This window comes from Melozone crissalis, unplaced genomic scaffold (genome assembly GCF_028551555.1).
Source record: "Melozone crissalis strain CALT ecotype California unplaced genomic scaffold, PUWL_Pcris_2 ptg000007l_1, whole genome shotgun sequence".
NCBI classification, from domain to species: domain Eukaryota; kingdom Metazoa; phylum Chordata; class Aves; order Passeriformes; family Passerellidae; genus Melozone; species Melozone crissalis.
In genome coordinates this window covers 2,463,681-2,482,488 of record NW_026535785.1, presented here as the reverse complement: position 1 = coordinate 2,482,488, position 18,808 = coordinate 2,463,681, and the positions used below count along the sequence as shown (strand labels likewise).

At 48.0% G+C, this 18,808-nt stretch overlaps 2 protein-coding genes across 2 annotated transcripts; one reads left to right on the top strand and one right to left on the bottom strand.

Moving 5' to 3' along the window:
• Positions 1-436: 436 nt before the first annotated feature.
• LOC128951151 (cytochrome c oxidase subunit 4 isoform 1, mitochondrial) lies at positions 437-6,825 on the bottom strand. The gene is made up of 5 exons (XM_054296388.1): positions 6,742-6,825; positions 5,986-6,065; positions 4,316-4,480; positions 1,914-2,045; positions 437-702 (listed from the first exon to the last, which is right to left on the bottom strand). Exons 2-5 carry the CDS (start codon positions 6,062-6,064, stop codon positions 566-568), a joined length of 513 nt encoding a protein of 170 aa, XP_054152363.1. The 5' UTR covers position 6,065; positions 6,742-6,825; the 3' UTR covers positions 437-565.
• Positions 6,826-8,947: 2,122 nt separating this feature from the next.
• On the top strand, positions 8,948-16,918 carry EMC8 (ER membrane protein complex subunit 8). The gene is made up of 5 exons (XM_054269345.1): positions 8,948-9,188; positions 13,197-13,273; positions 14,714-14,783; positions 15,250-15,344; positions 16,622-16,918. The coding sequence occupies exons 1-5, from the start codon at positions 8,991-8,993 to the stop codon at positions 16,779-16,781; spliced, it is 600 nt and encodes a 199-aa protein (XP_054125320.1). The 5' UTR covers positions 8,948-8,990; the 3' UTR covers positions 16,782-16,918.
• The last annotated feature ends 1,890 nt before the right edge of the window (positions 16,919-18,808 follow it).

The following is an 18,808-nucleotide window of genomic DNA, read 5'->3' as shown; positions in this document are numbered from 1 at the left end:
ATTTCTGAGTGGAAGGGAAAGAGGGGCAGCAACAGCCCAGCACAGCTCCTAAACCACAACATCCATTTCCTGATGGTTTCCTGTTCCAACAGGAAAAGAGCAAACTTAAGTCCAAGCTTGGTTTAGGTTTCAGAAAGGCAGGGATCAGAGGGACCAAAGATTTTGGGAATATAAACCATAGATGCCCATGTGTGGGCACACAAGGAGCTCCATTATAATTCAGAAAATTCCTTCATGGATCAGCTCTGCTCACAGAGACATTGGGAAAAACAGGGATTAAAAACCTGCAGGGTCCAGCAGACACCAGCTCAGCTAAGGGAGAAATTTGGCAGCAGCTTTCTTAGCCCTGAAAACATTAATCCAGGCAGCAAATCTCATTCAGGAACCCAATGTCCCACCCCAAAAAACCCATGCAGAGACCAGCAACAGGCAGCTGTCAAGTTAACCAGACATTTATTAGCATTTCTGGAGGTGGAGAGGGTGTTCCAGTACAACAAGCAACGAGGTCACACATGGGTGATGGAATCATTTCATGTTCAAGCAAAGCAGGTTCCACTGAGTTGCTTTATTTCTTCCATTCATTCTTGTCAAAATCCCACTGGGCTGTGATGCCCTGCACGGGGTTCACCCTCATGTCCAACATCCTCTTGGTCTGAGCTGACAGCCACTCGTCAGAGAAGGTGTGAGGGACAGGGCCGTACACTGCAGGATAGGAGGGAATTATGGAATTATGGAGTTATGGAGTTAGTTATGGAGTGAGTTATGGAGTTAGTTATGGAGTTATGGAGTTAGTTATGGAGTTATGGAGTTATGGAGTGAGTTATGGAGTGAGTTATGGAGTTAGTTATGGAGTTATGGAGTTAGTTATGGAGTTATGGAGTTAGTTACGGAGTTATGGAGTTATGGAGTTAGTTATGGAGTTATGGAGTTAGTTATGGAGTTAGTTATGGAGTTAGTTATGGAGTTATGGAGTTAGTTATGGAGTTATGGAGTCATGGAGTTATGGAGTTAGTTATGGAGTTATGGAGTTAGTTATGGAGTTATGGAGTTATGGAGTTAGTTATGGAGTTAGTTATGGAGTTATGGAGTTAGTTATGGAGTTAGTTATGGAGTTATGGAGTTATGGAGTTAGTTATGGAGTTATGGAGTAATGTCCTCATGCCACGTCAGCAAGTTGGGAATTCTGGGCAAAGTTTTGCTAATAAAAGGGCTTTTTCCCCCCTGAAGCCATCCCACTCGTTGTCCAGAGCAGCTGTGGCTGCCTCATCCTTGGAAGTGTCCAAGGCCAGGCTGGATGGGGTTTGGAGAAACCTGGGACAGGGGGAAGTGTCCCTGGCCATGGATGGAGGTGAAATGGGATCATCTTCAGGATCCCTTCCAACCCAAACCTGTGATTCTGTGATCTGCTCCAACCTCCACTCCGTGCATGCAGCATCCAGCTCAAGCCACACTCCCACACGGATTCTCCAGTGGTTTCCTCCATCACCAAGATAACAGCTTCCTGCTCTCCTATTTTTGGGAGCCTCAAGGCATGAAGCAGCTCCTTTAACTGCTGCTCTGCCTGCTGGCAGCTGGAGGCTCTCTGGAGGCTGAATCCTTAGCTGGGAAGGCAGCCAAACGTGGCAGGAACCCAAATGTTCACTACCCAAGGCAGCACAAGAGGGGAAGCTCTGGGATCAGCAATCTCACCACTCATTCCCTTCCATTTCCTGTGCTCCCAGATTTCTCTGAGTCAGCTTCCTGATTATTTCTGCTCCATCCCCACAAGAGACAGCTCCAGGATGGAGCTTTCAGGGACTAACAGACAGCTCCTGCTGCAAGTCCCTGTTCTGGCTGCTCCCCAAACCATCCTGGCCCCACACAATTCCCATCAGGCATCTCCTGATCCTGCTCTCCATGGAGGAGTTACTTACTGAAGTGCTTCTGCCAGATGAGGATGACTCCAGTGAGGCCAAGGAAGAACAGAACTCCCCCCAGGACGGTTTTCCACTCGTTTGTCCCTTTGTTCATCTCTGCGTAGCTCTCGTTGAACTTTATCCGGTACACTGGGGAAAAAAACATCAAATCCTCTCTTTTAACTTTTCCTGGGGTTTGCAGGTGACCAGAACTCTGCAGAGGGAGGTGAACAAAGGCTGAGGCTGCCCAAAGGGGATGGATCTTAAATTAGGTTTGGCACACACCAAAGCCAATCAGTTCTTTCACCCCCACATCAATTTTAGTCTCCATTTTACAGATTATCCTAAAGTTGGGCACAAGTTACAGTGCAGACCTGAAAGAGGGAAAACTGGGAGTTCTCCTTCCTTCCTTCCCTCCAATTCCCAGTGTGGTTACTGACCCCAAAGTTTCCTAGCACCAATAATTCCAACAGGAATGTTTCAAGCCCAGCTGCCACTGAAATCCACAGGAATTTAAAATCCAAAGCACCAGAAAATTTGGAGCAATTCCTCAAAGTTTTAAACCTTTCCCAGACCAGGTTCTCCCTTCATACCATAAGAACAGTTAGAAAAGATGAGGGAATTTTATTTGCAAGTCAAAACACCCAGGGGGAGCCTTCATTAGCTGGAATTTGGTTCATGCCAAGGTCAGTGGTTATTAACATTCAAATCCATGTTTGTGTTTGGGGCTCACTTCACCCAGCTGAACTAACAATGGTGTGGTACTGAAAGGATTTTTCTCCTGGCTGGTTGAAAATAGATGGGAATCAAGAAATAAATCTAATTATTATTATTTGGTTTCTGGAAGAGGAAGGAATGGCTGAATGTGACCTCAGATATGGAACAGAAGCCACAACAGGGGCATTGCATGTTCTGTAACAGCACCAAAGATCTTGGGAATAAAAACCATGGAGCACACAAGGAGTTCCATCATAATTCAGATAATTCCTCCATGGATCAGTTCTGCTCATAGCCACAGGGAAAAACAAGGATTAGGAGCTGCTCCAAGCATGGCCTGGAACAAAAAGCTGTCTAAAGACTTGAAAGGGCCTGGAGTGCCAAAACAAAGGGAATGGCTTTGAGCTGAGTGGGTTTAGATGGGATTTTGGGAAGGAATTCCTCCCTGTGAGGGTGGGCAGGCCCTGGCACAGGTACCCAGAGATCCCTGGATCCCTGGCAGTGCCCAAGGCCAGGATGGACAGGGCTGGGAGCATAATAATAGAATATATCAATAATAGAACAGTAATATTCATAATACATAGAATAACAACAAATTTCTATTCAAAATTCTGTTTAGATCTTGGTTAAAAATGGCCAAGGTGAAATTAAAGAAGTTTGATAGAATAATAAAGTTTGATAGAATGACCAGGATCCCCCTGCAAGCTGCTTTCCCAGCATTCCCCAGTGTGTAGTGGCACATGGAGTCATCCCTTTCTGCTCCAAGCACTTTGGCATTTTCCCTTCCTGAGCTCCAGGAGATCCCCATTTCCCTGGTGGTGGAAGGAGACGATCCCCAAGCTCCCTCCCCACCCAACTGACAGTGGAACCCTGGAAAAAGTTAAAGATAGAATCTAAAATGTTAGGCTTTGTGCTTTCCCAGATCAACTGCACCTGCGTAAGCAGTATGATAAATTATATAATTGTTAGATGTGATGATTGTTTAGTAATGAAATGTAATTACTATATAACCATAAGAAGAATAGTGAGAAACTATGATGGAAATTCAGAGAGGGGCTAAATTTATGTATACAATAGAACAATATAAGTTTAATAATTAACATGATAGAGTATAAAACATGATCATCTCGGATGTATGGTCGGAGTCAGATTTGGGTTGAATATACCCCGATTCCCAGGGCTCTTAATAAAAAAGCACCGCATATAATCCCCCGTGTGTCGCAGACATTTTTTCACAGAAATCTTTTCTTTCAGATTTCTGCATTTTCTGGGAAGCTGAGGGCCCCAGAAAGAGAATGTAAACAATTGTTATCAGCTGCTGTAGAATGCAATAGGATGCACCTGTGATTAATTCACGTTCCCATGTTTATAATTAAGGGCCAATCACAGGAGCAAGCTGGGGACAGAGTGCCTGGACACAACTTTGTTAGAGATTCTTTTCTTTTCTATTCTCAGCTTAGCAGCAGCCTCTGCAACACCTCTCTCTTTATTCTATTTAGTAGAGTTATAATGTATTATATATCATATATCAATAAATCCAGCCCTCTGATCAAGAAACAAGATTCTCGTCTTCCTCTCACCACCCCAGCGACCCACTCAGGTCGCTGTAATCCCCGTGATTCTGTGTTTTTGAACGCTAACACAGTGGGACACACAGAGACGGGCAGGGCGCTGGGGGGTCCCCGAGAGCCCCCCCCACGTACGTTCCACCTTCTCCTCGGCAGACAGGGCGCTCCAGGACGCCTTCTCCTTCTCCTTGAGCGCGCGCTGCTGCGCCGACAGCTCCCGCACAAACGCCACCTCGGGCAGCGGCACGTCCCGCCGGTCCATGTACACGGGCAGCGTGTAATCCTCGGCCTTCACCACGCCTGCGCGACACGGGGACACACGGGGACATGGGGACACACGGGGGGACAGGGGTGGACACAGGGATATGGGTGACATGCGCGGACACACACAGGGACACACACACACAGGGACACGGGGACACACACGGGGACACAGGTGACACACAGGGACATGGGTGACACATGGGGACATGGGGGACACACAGGGGGACACACAGGGGGACATGGGGACACACAGGGACATGGGGGACACACAGGGGGACACGCAGGGGGACATGGGGACACACAGGGAGACACAGGGACATGGGGACACAGACAGGGACACACATGGGTGACACCCACAGGGACATGGGGACACATGGGGACATGGGGGACACACAGGGGGACAGGGATGGACACAAGGATGGACACAGGGATATGGGTGACATGCGGGGACACACAGGGACATACAGGGACATAGGTGACACATAGGGACATGGGCAACACATGGGGAAACACACAGGGACAGATGCAGGGACACACACAGGGACATGGGTGACACACACAGGGGGACACAGGGATCAACACAGGGATGGACACAGGAACATGGGTGACACACACAGGGACATGGGTGACACACACAGGGACATGGGGACACCAACGGGGACACACACAGGGACACAGGTGACACACAGGGTCACACACGGGGACACAGGGATGGACACAGGGACATGGGTGACACAGGAACACACGGACACACACAGAGACACACAGGGGGGGCATGGGGGACACACAGGGGGACACACAGAGACACACACAGGGAAACACAAAGGGACACAGGGAAACACACAAGGACATGGGTGACACACAGGGACACAGGGATAGACACAGGGGGACAGGGACACAGGGACATGGGTCACAATCAGCCCAGACAGGTCCCCAGTCCCAGCCCAGCAGGGCACAAGCACAGCGGTGCAGGGAGGGGGTGGCAGGGCTCAGGGGCAACGCTGAACTTGAGAACTTTCGTGTTCCACCAGCACAAACAGGGGATTACAGACGGGTCTGGGATGGACTGGGAAGGGCCCTAAAGCCCATCCCATGGGCAGGGACAGCTCTCAGTGTCCCAGGGCTCCCTTGGGCACTGCCAGGGACCCTGGGGCACCTGAGGGAGCAAAGGAGGCTCAGGGGGCCCTGCTGGCTCTGCACAGCTCCTGCCAGGGACAGGAGCAGAGGGAACAGCTCAGGCTGGGCCAGGGCAGGCTCAGCTCGGACAGCAGCAGGAATTTGCCCATGGAAAGGGGGGTCAGGGGTGGGAACTGCCCAGGGAGGGCTGCAGTGCCCATCCCTGGAGGTGCCCCAGCAATTCCTGAGGTGGCACTCGGTGCTCTGGGTGGGGATGGGACACGGCTGGGACTCGGTGACCTTGCAGCTTTCTCCCACCTGGATGATGCCATGATTGTCACTCCTGCTACTCCCCAGGCTCCATCCCCACCCTCCCCTCACCCAGGGCAGATTTCTGTGCTCCCCCCTTTATCCCCCTGACCCACCGTGTCCATGTGCCCTGAGGCACAGGGAGGTGGAGATGGATCTCCTCCCGACCAGGCTGAACACTCTGGAAGCCAACATCCTGCAGGGCAGGCAGCAACAGTCAGTGCCCACGGTGACAGAAGAACATTTCCCACGAGTTTATATATGTATATATGAAATACAGCCCAGATTTCCTGCTCCTTCTCCAGAGGGCAGCACAGCACTCCATGCTGGAGAGGAGATTTTGCAGGATCTTCTCCCACTAAACCGATCTGGATGAGCCTTTCTCTCCCTGTTTTTAACCCCAGCCTCCTGCACTGGAAGCAAATGACATTGCCTTATTTAAACCACCATTCTAGGATTCTGTAATTCCAAAATAAACCATTCCTGGGGCGCCATGCACATCCCAGAGCCACTGCAGAGACCCCTGAGCAGGGAGCATCCCAGGGAAGGGCGGGATCCCCACAAGGGATTCGGGGTCCTCTGTTGACCCCAGCCCAGCCCAATGCCCTCCCAGCTCCCGCCAGGACCCGCTGTCTGTCCCTGACCTTGCCCTCCCCGCCTGTCACCTCAGTCGCGTCCCGGTGTCAGAACCCCTCACGGACCCGGCGGGCGGGGTCGCGCCGCTGCCCCCTCACAGCCCTCCCCGCACCCCCCAACCCGCGCAGCCCCGCCAGCCCGGCCGTGCATGGGGATGCCGGGGGGTCTCCGTTCTCGCTCCCTGCCCGCTCCCCGCCCGTCCCCGCGCTCCGCCCGGCCCGGCCCGGCCCCACGACCTGGCGACCGTCCTCTACGGCTGGCGAGACCGGAAGGAGCCGCGGGCGGAAGCGCGGGGCACGCCGGGAGCGCGGGGCAGCGAGAGAGCCGGGCTGGAGCGGCCGGCGCGGGGGATGATGGGATGCGGGCGGACCGCCGCTGGAGGTTTATCCAGGATTCCCAAAATCCCGGCATGTCTGAGGGTGGGTGTGAAAAACTTGCCAATCGCTTGGTTTTTTTTAAATTTAAAAGTTTAATAGTAATAAAATGGTTATAAAAATAGTAATACAATTAGAGTAATAATAATTTGGATAATTTGGATTAGGACAATATGAGACAATGGAAACAGAGTTACGGACGTCTGGGTACCTTTTTCTGGGCAGCATAAGCCTGGAAAAAAGAAACACGTTAACAAAGGATTAACCCTTAAAACCAATAGCCTGTTGCATATTCATACACTTCATACATGATGCATAAATTCTATTCAAACACAGGATTCTGTCTGGTCATCCTCAACTTCTTCCTTCAAATCCTAACAGCGCCTTCGAGGTGGGAAGAAGTTCAATTTTTCTGATAAGAGAGCAATAAATCCTTTTTCTCTGAAAGATTCAGGTGTCCTGTGGCTGCTATCTCGCTGTGAGTCCTTTCTTTAAAAAAAGTATCCTACATAGCATAGTTTCTATTTTAACATTTTTTTTATAACCTAAAACTACATTTAACACAGTACTTAAGAGAATTAATACAGCATTACTTTCTAACACAAGACATGTAATATTCATTTCAATATTTGCAAAAAGCCAATCATAAAATACATGCATTTTTTACATCCGGCATCACGGAGCCCAGCTGTGCCCCATCCCCACCTTGTCCCCACCCAGAGCACCGAGTGCCACCTCAGGAATTGCTGGGACACCTCCAGGGATGGGCACTGCAACCCTCCCTGGGCAGTTCCCACCCCTGACCCCCCTTTCCATGGGGAAATTCCTGCTGCTGTCCGAGCTGAGCCTGCCTTGGCCCAGCCTGAGCTGTTCCCTCTGCTCCTGTCCCTGTCCCTGTTCCCTGTCCCCTCCTGGCAGGAGCTGTGCAGAGCCAGGAGGGCCCCCCTGAGCCTCCTTTGCTCCAGGCTGAGCCCCCTCAGCTCCCTCAGGATTCTCCATTCCCTTCCCAGCTCTCTCAGGATTCTCCATTCATTTCCAGCTCCCTCAGGATTCCCCAGCCCCTTCCCAGCTCTCTCAGGATTCCCCAGCCCCTTCCCAGCTCCATTCCTTTCCCTGGAAATGCTCCAGACCCTCAATGTCCTGTGAGTAGCCCGGAATTTTGCACAGGATTCGAGGTTTGGAGCCTAGGATGGAAAAGCACCATGAGGGGGATCCGTGTGCCAGCTGGGGACAGACGTGGCCGAGGCATCACTGAAGTAATTTTTTATACAGAAACCCTTTTTCCTTTATTATTTGGGATTTCCTTTCCTTTATTATTTAGGCGCTTCCCTGGAAGTGCCCAAGGCCAGGCTTGCAGCACGCTGGGACAGGGAAAGGTGTCAGGGGTGGGAATGGAGGATCTTTAAGGCCCTTCCAACCTGAACCATCCTGTAATTCATGGTGACATGGAGGTGATGGGCCACAGGCTGGACTGGATCATCCCAGAGATCCTTTTCAACCCAACAATCCCAGAGATCTTTTCCCACACGACGATGCCACAGGTTTTCCCCACACAATGATCTCAGAGATCTTTTCCTGGAGGTTTTTCCCACCCCACAATTCTAGAGATCTTTTCCAGCCATATGATCCCAGAGGTCATTTCCCAGAGATCTCTTCCAATCCGACAATCCCAGAGATCTTTTCCCACATGATGATCCCAGAGATCTTTTCCCAGAGATCATTTCCCAGAGATCTTTCCCCAGAGAATTTTTCCCACACAATGATCCCAGAGATCTTTTCCCAGAGGTTTTTCCCACTCCACGATCCCAGAGCTTTCCCCGGCGCGGTCCCGCAGCACCGCCGGCACCGATCTTCCTCATCCCTCCCGCTTTCCGCTCCCCTCACCCCGCTCACCCCACACCCCCATCCCACAGATATTTGGGATTTTCATCATCATCCCCACACCTCAAATCCTCCCCAAATCCCCCAAAATCGCTGTCGCAAAGCCGGCCGCGCTTGGCGGCGCTTGCCGACAGCCGGCGGCGCTGTGCGGCGGGCGGGGAGCGGCGCAGGGCGGGCAGCGGGGCCGCACCGGGCCGTACCGGGCCGAACCGGGGCCGGGGCTCGGCACCATGAAGCTGACCACCCAGGCTTACTGCAAGATGGTGCTCCACGGCGCCAAGTACCCGCACTGCGCCGTCAATGGGCTGCTGGTGGCCGAGCGACCGCCGGCGCCGCGGCCGGCGCAGCCCGCGCTGTTCGTGGATTGCATCCCGCTCTTCCACGGCACGCTGGCGCTCGCTCCCATGCTGGAGGTGGCCCTGACCCTGGTGAGGTGATCCCGCAGGGGTGAGGGATGTGGAAAGGGGTGCCGGAAGGGGTTTGCGGGGTGCTGCTTAGGGCACGGTGGGGAAATGGTCCAAAAATTGGGGGAATTGTGCTGGGAGAGATGGAGGTGCTCATATGGAGAGGAGAAGGATTTAGGGAGAGCTCAGAGACCCTAAAGGGGCTCCAGGAGAGCTGGAGAGCGACTGGGGACAAGGGATGGGGGGACAGGACGCAGGGAATGGCTCCCACTGCCACAGAGTGGGTTTGGATGGGATTTTGGGAAGGAATTCTTCCCCATGAGGGTGAGGAGGCCCTGGCACAGGTGCCCAGAGCAGCTGGGGCTGCCCCTGGATCCCTGGCAGTGCCCAAGGCCAGGCTGAACAGGGCTGGGAGCGCCCTGGGATAGTGGATGATGGAATAGGATGAGCTAAAGGTTCCCTCCAACCCAAACCATCCCATGATTGTGAGCAAAAGAAGATCCATCCCTTCTTAATACCATTAAAAAGAACGAATTTATGGTTCCTCCCATATTTGTGAGCAAAAGGATATCCATCCCTTCTTAATACCATTAAAAAGAACGAATTTATGGTTCCTCCCATATTTGTGAGCAAAAGAATATCCATCCCTTCTTTATGCCATTAAAAAGAACAAATTTCTGGCTCCTCCAGTCTAATCTTTAAAGTTTCCCTCAGTATTTTTCATCCCAGTAAAGATTTCATTTGGAAACAGATCCCAGTAACTCGGAAAGAAATTCCAGTTTTCTCCAGCTGAGATGATGCCATGGCAGTGTTGACATCTTTGTGGAAGCTAAAATGATGAAATGCAGCCAGAGGCACAGGACAGGGGCTGAGCCTGAGCCCTGACCAGTTAGCTTTATCATTAAACACCCAGAATCTATAATTTTAAATATATTTACAGCAGTGTGGGAGTAGCAGAGCACTGTGTGTTTTCATTAAATCAGGATTAAATGTCTTTCCACAGGGTTTGTGGCACTGAATTTTGGTAAACTTCAGGCCTTCAGTGCAGCTTTTTAGTGTAGATCTTGCAGCAGGATCAGATTATTAGGAAATAAATCCTGTTTCTTGCAACATCTGCAGGAAGAAAATTATCCCAGAGCCAAAGCAATGGCAGGTTTTCACTTATTTACTCTCAGTTTTTGGTACAAAAAGTTAAAGATTGGAAACTCCTGGTGTTCCCCACAATAATTAGGGCTCTGTGTGGTTCACAGCCACTGCTGTGATCCTTTAAAAAACAGAATTTTACATGAGCCCAGAGCCTTTTGCTGCTGTTCTGGGTTTAAACAAAGGCAAAGGTGTCAGTAAATCCTGTCAGGGCAGCTGTGAAAATTGGATTTTCTCATGGAAAAGGTTGGAAGGAGGTGATTCCACATCTTCTGTACGAGCTGGCGTGCGGATCCAGAATAAATCAGGGAGATCAGGGTGCTTAAACTCCATTTTTGTGGCAAAGCAGCTTCACTCCTAAAGGATTTCAGAGCTGTGGCAGGATTTGGTGGGATCTGCTTCTTTCCAGGCTCAATTATTGCTGATTCTTGGTCAGGATGGCCCTGTGGGAGGGGTTTTAGAACCAACCCCACAAGTTCCACCTCCTCTTCCCTGCCCTGAGTCATCCCAGAATGGGATGGGATGCAAAAATATAGAAAATAGAGGAGAGACTTTCAAACTTTAAGGCTTTGCCTATTCAAACTTTAGGGGGAATGAATAAACCCCAAACAGCACCTCCAGAGGGTGGTTGGGCACTGAATTCCCCAGGGAATGTTCACATTCCCGAGGTCCCAGAGCTCCAGGAGCGTTTGGACAGCGCTGCCAGGTGCAGGGAGGGATTTTGGGGTGTTGGATTGATGATCCTTGAGATCCTCCCTGCTCAGGACATTCCAGGATCCTCTGATTTCCCCAGACTGGGAGCTCCAGTCCAAACACAGCAGTTCCTGTGTTTCATTTGCGCTCTGAGATCCTTTCCCAAGCCAGAGTCATGAAGAAAAAGTGAATTAAGTTGCACTTGAGCCTCTGAATTTCTCTGCTAATTGATGTGGTTTTACAAGAACAGCTCCAAAAAGGAGAAACCGAGCAGCACTTCCCTCTCCTGGACCGGCACTCAGCTCCTCCTCCTCCTCATTTTCCTCCTCCTCCTCCTCCTCCCAGGGTTTTCCAGCCCTGCTGGCTGCAGCAAACCAAAGCTACTTTGGAATTTTCCTTGGCAGGACTGGATGTGACTAAAAATATTTCTAATATTAAAAATATTTCTACCATTAGAAATATTTTTGCCATTAAAAATATTTCTTCACATTAAAAATATTTCTGCCATTAAAAATATTTCTAACATTAAAAATATTTCTTAACATTAAAAATATTTCCAACATTTTAAATATTCCTAATCCTAAATATATTTCTAACATTGAAACTATTTCTACCATTAAAAATATTTTTTACACTAAAATATTTTTAATTTTTCTAACAGGAGCTAATTGCTGTGGGATCAGTGGTGGGCTTGGAAATTACAGCTTGAAACAGCTTTCATTCCGAAATGAGATCGATTTTTTTTTTTTTCTCCCCCTCTTTGTTTTATGCAGAAGCAATTTTTAATTACCAGTTAGGAAAGTGAGAACTTAAAATCATTCTCTTCTTTCTTTTCAAGACAATTTTTGGTAGGGAGCAAAAATGGATTTAGGACTGCGGTTTTTAATTTTTAAATGGATGGAGTTGGGGTTTTTTTTTTAATAATTATTATTATTAATTTTACTGCCTGGGCTGCTGGCTCTAATGCCAAGCTTTCAAACCACTAACAATTAAAACCAGAGTCCTAAGCCCTCAAAATGGGTTTGGAATTGAAACAGCAGCTCTTGCAGGGCTGCACAGCTTTTTTTTTTTTTCTATCACTTAAATCCGTGTCATCCCTTGGATTATTCACATGGCTGCTTTGTTTGGTTGGTTCTGCAGTCTAATACAATAATTATTGCTGAAAATGAGATTGATTTGACTCCCAGGATGCCACAGGTCAGCACCAGATGTATTTTTGGAGGCCTTTTTAATAGAGCTGGGCAGGGTTTTTTGAGGCCGTGCTCTCTAGGGACTGCAAAGGAAAATTCGAGCTGCTTCCTCCCCTTCTGTCTTTGTATTTTGCTGACTTGATACCCTCAATTCTAATAAAAAGCATCATATATATATAGATACCATGTATTTATATATAGATAGATATTTTCAAAGTCAGACTCAGCAGGAGGAATCCAGCTCCAGTTTAAAGCAGTAAGAACAGCAGTGTTTCAATTCATTTAATTGAAAAGCAACAACCAACAAAACTACCTGAGTGTAAATCAAAAATTGTCTAAATTATATGCCAGAAGTACATTTGGTTAAGCATTTACATAGAAAGGTTAAATAAGGAAGAACTCTCAATGCAAAACAATTTTATCTCAGTTGAAAAGCTGCTAAATGGGACAAACTTCTGCCTCACATTCACCTTTCACCTCCATTAGAAAATCAGCTTTGATTTTCTAATGAAGGCCCCAAATGGTGGCATTTTCCCCTAGAAATGGGACATTAGAAATAAAACCTTTCTGCAGGGACAGGGCAGCATTCCCTGAAGTGCCTTGGCAGGTGAACACTGCCAGAAAATTGTCCCAGCCCTTGGTGGGTGAGCCCAGAACCCTCTCCAGGCTGAGTTTAATTGTCCTGTCACTGGGATTTAGGCCAGGCTTTGACTGAGACAGCTCCTTGCTCTTTTGCTCCATTTGGTTAATGCTTCCCATCATCCTCCAAATGCTCTGTTGGGTTTCTCCACCCCAGCTCCATCAGCCCAACTGTGAGCACTCCCACAAGCAGACAGAAATATGGATTTATTTCAAGAACCCCGTGGCAGAGATGGAGCAACGCTGCTTTATTTACAGGACAGCCATGAGATTTCCTTCATCCTGGGTTGCTTTATTTTTATTTTTTTCTTGATCCTGTAGGTTTTTTTTTTTTCCCTAGGATTCATTGTTGCCATTGCTTTTCCAGATTGATTCCTGGTGCAAGGAGAACAGCTACGTGATAGCTGGATATTACCAGGCGAACGAACGCGTGAAAGATGCCAGGTGTGTTGGGCCAATATTTCCTTCTGTTTGCTCTTTTAGCTCGTACCTTGGACTCTGCCAGCAGCAATCATCCCCATAAATCAGGCGTGTGTGATTCACTCTGACAACTGTCAGCTGCTTCCACATTGTCTCCGTGGGGCTGCGGGATGTGGCCTTTGGTCAGGTGCAGAAAGTCCTGGCTTTGCACAATCCCTGCTCTCCTCCCGTGGCTGCTATAAAAGGCCACTCTTTGAACCAGTGCCAGCTTCTTGAATTGCAGTTGTCAGGGAAAAAGCCAAAATCTGCAGAGTGTTTGCTCGTGCAGTATGGATCTTGGAAAGTCTGGCGACTCCCAGGTTCTTATGGAAAGTCAGGAGTGACCTGATTCTTTCTAAATTTCTTCATCGTCGCTGAGTTTTTTCAGAGCAGTTTTTTACGTGGTAAAGAAGTGGAAAATGATGTCAGTCAGGCAGTGATAGCTCTCATTTATCACTTCTTTTCCTCAGGATTAGTCATTTTTTTTCCCTGCTGGCTGACTCAGATTACTCACTAAACAATAAGGAACCTTCCTGTGGAGCCACAGTTTAATTTTAGATCTGTGCATTCCATGTTTTCCCCTCTATCTGTTGGACAAATCCAGGATTGGGACTAATTAGAATAAGAGCAACTTATTTAAAGTATTATGCCCCATCCCTGGAAGTGTCCAAGGCTGGAGGAGGCTTGGAGCAACCTGGGATTGTGGAAGGTGTCCCACCCATGGCAGGGGATAGAATGAGAGGATCTTCAAGGTCTCTCCCAACCCAAACCATTCCATGATGCTCTGATTCCAGTTATTTCTTAATGTCTATTCAGACTTCATTATGTTTTTTAAGCAACACTAGTATTTTCTAAGGTGTCCGTCAGGGATAAAATCTTTATTTGTCATTTCCTTATAAATCTGCTGCACACATTTTAAAGGAGAAGTTACAATTTTTTTCTCTTTGAGGTTTGAGAGAATGTCACAGGCTTGGTGGTTTTTTGAAAGTTCAGTTTGATTTCTGAAGATAACTGGCAGCACACAGAGACTGTCAATGGCACCACATGAAGTAGCACCACATAGAGATGGTCACCTTTGTCACCTTTGAAACGTGGTGAAGGTTGTCACAGGTTATCTGATTTTGGACAAGTTTTCAGTGCAGACTGGGGAGAAAACTCAGTTTCTGTTTTAAATGCCTGCCAGGGCAGAGTCTTTGGTCTGGGGGAAGAAGACAGGAGGCCACCAAATGTTGATTCCATGTCATTCCAAAGCCATTCCTGAACCCAGCTGAGCTGCCTTCTATCAGCTGTGCCATCAGCTCCTTTATCTTGTTCCTGTTTGCCATCACCCAGAGTCACTCTCACATCTCCCTGAGCTCATTTCCTGCTGCTTTCAGCTGAAACTCGTGGCTCCCATCACTCAGTTCCTTTTCCTTTCTGCTCCAGCCCAAACCAGGTTGCAGAGAAAGTGGCCTCCCGGATTGCCGAGGGTTTCACGGACACGGCGCTCATCATGGTAAAAACTTCCTTCCCCTGACTCCCTGTGTGTTCTGACCCTGCTGCTGGAGCAGGGAAATGCAGTTCTCTGGCTGCTTTCATGAGGAATTCAGTTTCTCTTCCTCTCCAGAATGCTCTGGGGAGGAGGTGCAATGAGCAGTGAAGAACAGTGTAAATCCACAGAGAGACTGTGGTGAGCTCTCTGCCACCTCAGAAGAACTTGAGGTTTTATCTACATGTTCAGGCAGCAATTTCTGGCTCCAGCCCACCTCCTGCAACTTAAATTCTTATATTTATTGTCACAAACAGGGCTTTGCCTCCTCACTGCTGTGACAAAGGACATTGGCAGCTTACATTTGGCAGCTGGAGGGTAGAACAGTGGGTGGGTGTAAGATTCCCTGTTTTTACAAACTGATTTTGGGTTTATTTCCTCTCTTGGGATGCTGAGGAGGAGACTGAGGTGTTGTTTCCATGTCCCACCCCAGGTTGACAACACCAAGTTCACCATGGAGTGTGTGGAGCCTGCCATCCACGTGTACGAGCTGCACGAGAACAAGTGGAGGTGCAAGGACCCCCACGTGTGAGTGAGCCAGGAATTCCACGGGCTGTGGGGAAAACAGGCTGTCCCTGTGAGGGCACTGCAGCCTGGCTTAATTCAGAGTTTTTCTGGGGTGATTCCTATTGATTTCCCTGGGTCTGGATTGAAGGCACTTGAGATGACAGTTCATGTTCAGACTCAGGTGTTTATTTCTTATCAGCAAAATAGTCTCACAACCATGAGTTCTGCAGCCTTTCATTAACCAGGCACAAAATGGCCAACTATCTCTTGTTACAAGGTCTTTTAAGACTAAACTATCCAATTAAGAAATGACACCTAGATTATTTTCCCTTTTAACCCAATAACTGATCCCTCAAACCCTGCAATGTGGACTTTTCTGTCCAATCACAAAACATCACCCAAACTCATGGAGAAGAAGGAAGAAGGTAAACAAGAACAACCAGCCTCCACTCTAAAACTTTCATCTTGCTTTGTATTTATTTCTATTGCTATTACTGATAGCACAGGGTAGAAAACTTAAATAACTGATCCTTCAAAGCCAATAACTGATCCCTCCAAGCCCACAATGTGCAGACTTTTCTGTCCATTTACAAAACATCACCCAAACCCATGAGGAAGGAGGAAGAAGAAGGTAAAGAAGAACAACCAGCCTCCACCCTAAAACCTCCATCTTGCTTTTTATTTATTTCTATTGCTATTACTGATAGCACAGGGTAGAAAACTTAAATAACTGATCCCTCAAAGCCAATAACTGATCACTTGAAGTCTGCAATGTGGACTTTTCTGTCCAATTACAAAATGCCACCCAAACCCGTGAAGAAGAAGGAAGAAGAAGGTAAAGAGGAACAGCCAGCCTCCACCCTAAAACCTCCATCTTGCTTTGTATTTATTGCTATTGCTATTACTGATAGCACAGGGTAGAAAACTTAAATACCTGATCCCTCAAAGCCAATAGCTGATCCCTTGAAACCCGCAATGTGGACTTTTCTGTCCAATTACGAAACATCACCCAAACCCTGAAGAAGAAGGAAGAAGGTAAAGAGGAACAACCTGCCTCCATCCTAAAACCTCCATCTTGCTTCATATTTATTTCTATATTCTAAACCCCCAAACTTTGTAAGTTTTCTACCCTGTGATATCACACACCTCTCACCAACTCCACACCCAGTTCTACCAATTAATTTTGGAAGCCTGTTCCACGGCCTCAGGTCAAATGCAGCATTCTCTTGTAAGCACAGAAAGTTGAAAATTCTCAGCATCCAAGGTTCCAACTGCTGCCTGCTTCTTTTCCATCCTAGTGACTTCTGTGAAGACTGGACCGAAGCCCAGCGCATCGCTGCCTCCCTGCTGGACAGCAAATCCTACGAGACCCTGGTGGATTTCGATAATCACCTGGACGACATCCGCAACGACTGGACAAACCCCGAGATCAACAAAGCTGTGCTGCACCTGTGCTAGGAGGGATCCTCCTGACTAATCCATGGGCATTCCCACTCTGTACTGAAGAGAGAAAAACGCTATTTTTGAATGTAAATAGAATTCATATTCAGTACCTTGTGTGGAAAGCTGACTGATTAAAGGGGAGAGGCGTGTCCGTGGCGCGGTGCTGTGTCCGTAAAGCCACGGGATGTTGGTGGTGACATTCCCTGGAAGAGCTGCCAGCTGTCACTCCCAGCTGTCCTCGTGGACACCATCCCACTTGTAGTGAATGTTGCTGTTCCTTGGAAACCAGAACTGCTTCTGCTTGGCCCCCACTGTTCCTATTCCAAAGTTTTGACTTCAGCTTTTCTAATCTTTAGAGAGGTTACTTTTTAACGATTTCTGGAAATACCTTTCCAAAAAAAAAAATAATCAACCCTGTCCTCAGGTGAGAGATGTTAATGGCAAATAGATCAAATGGGAGGTGGTTTCTTCTGGCCTGGGTTGGAATTGTAACTCTCTTGGCACAGTAAAATGCAAACTGCTGAGGATGTTCCATGCTCATGTGTCACCTGTTTTGCAGTGCTTTAGCATGACAGAGAGTTTTAAAGCAGTATTCCCAAATAATCTGGTGATTCCTGCTCTCCATGGGCTTGGCAAGCACAGTTACTGCTTGAATGTGTTAAACCCAAAGTAAATGATTTATAAAAAGGACTGGAAGCGCACTGCTGAGTTTGAATCTGCAGTTGGAGTCTACAGTGGTGAAATACTTTATTAATTTCTCGTATTTGTGGGGGGAGTTAATCACAGATCTCGTTTTCCACATGATCCAAGTACATGGAATCAGGGAGCCTGGGTACAGCCTTGTTCAGCTTGCCTTGTCATTCCCATTAATATTTATTTCCGAGGAGAAGTTTTCTGGACAATGCAGCTTTATACCAGCCTAGAAAAGCTCTTTGTTGCCTCTCTCCTAACTGTAGTTTAACACAGCCTCAACCTGCAGCAATTCCTCCAGATTTCCTTTTCTTCCTGCCCAGAAACGTTGTTACAAGAAGATTCAAATATCCACAAAATCTCTGCCTGTCTCCAGTCTTAGTGTTGAAATCATAGCAAAATTTGGGCTGGAAGGGACTCAAAGATCATCTCATTCCATGGGCAGGGACACCTTCCCCATGAGCAGGTGCTCCAAGCCCCATCCAACCTGGGCTTATTTCAAAGTTTTGATTTTGAGTCAATAAGCTCAAGTTTTGCTCCTGGTTTTTGAGAGGGATGGGGTAAGGCTAAAATCCCATTTGCAGCAGGGAATAGACCCTGGATGCCCCCAGGCTGTGGAGTTCACTCCAGGTGGGATTCCACAGGGCTTAGAGGAAGCTTTGGGCACTTGGGTTTTTATCTCCCTGCTGTGCATGGGTGAGGTGTGATTACCAAAGAGCTTGGCACCGAGTCAAGAACCTTCCCTAGGCTGAGTCAGGCTTGCAGGAGAGGGAAATGTTTTCACTTGTTGACTGAAAACATGTATTTAGCTCCCCAAACCAGTGAGATAACACATTCCAGTGGCTGCTCCACTCCATATCTGTAGGAAAAGATTTCCCTGGAGCAGAATGCAGAGCACCCAGGCTGCAGGAAGAGGACTTTGTACAAACAGCCAGCGAAATCCAAGGTATTGTTGCAGAGGCAGATCCTTATCTTGGGCAGATTCCTCGTGTGGGGTTGTCAGAAGGAGCTGCTGGGTCTCCTGAGCCACAGGAAATGTTTTTCTTTTTCTTTGTAACAGCATCTCCTAATCAAGCTTTGATCATAAATATGTAAATTCAGGCTAATCCTGCTCCCCTGTTAGGCAGTTTGTCTCCTCAGTGTGTAACCTGCTGGAATATTCCCTGTGACTAACCTGGGACACACTGCTGGAAGGGGAGCAGCTTTTAGTGCTTTGTCTTCCCCTTTTTTAAATCTCTTTGCTTTCAAAGAGGATTTTTTGCCACCAGCAGAAGCCCAGGCTGGCTTTAAGCAAAGAGGACAAACCTGCAGATCTGATCTCCCCTGGCCTATTTGCATTGAAGGCTGGACAA

Coding starts and splice junctions, on each gene's coding strand:
- LOC128951151 (XM_054296388.1), bottom strand. CDS start 6,064: ATGTTGGCTTCCAGAGTGTTCAGCCTGGTCGGGAGGAGATCCATCTCC. Junction 4,481..5,985: donor CCTCAGGGCACATGGACACG/GTGGGTCAGGGG, acceptor CGTGTCGCGCAG/GCGTGGTGAAGGCCGAGGAT. Junction 703..1,913: donor CATCTGGCAGAAGCACTTCA/GTAAGTAACTCC, acceptor CCTATCCTGCAG/TGTACGGCCCTGTCCCTCAC.
- EMC8 (XM_054269345.1), top strand. CDS start 8,991: ATGAAGCTGACCACCCAGGCTTACTGCAAGATGGTGCTCCACGGCGCC. Junction 9,189..13,196: donor TGGAGGTGGCCCTGACCCTG/GTGAGGTGATCC, acceptor TTGCTTTTCCAG/ATTGATTCCTGGTGCAAGGA. Junction 13,274..14,713: donor GAACGCGTGAAAGATGCCAG/GTGTGTTGGGCC, acceptor TTTCTGCTCCAG/CCCAAACCAGGTTGCAGAGA.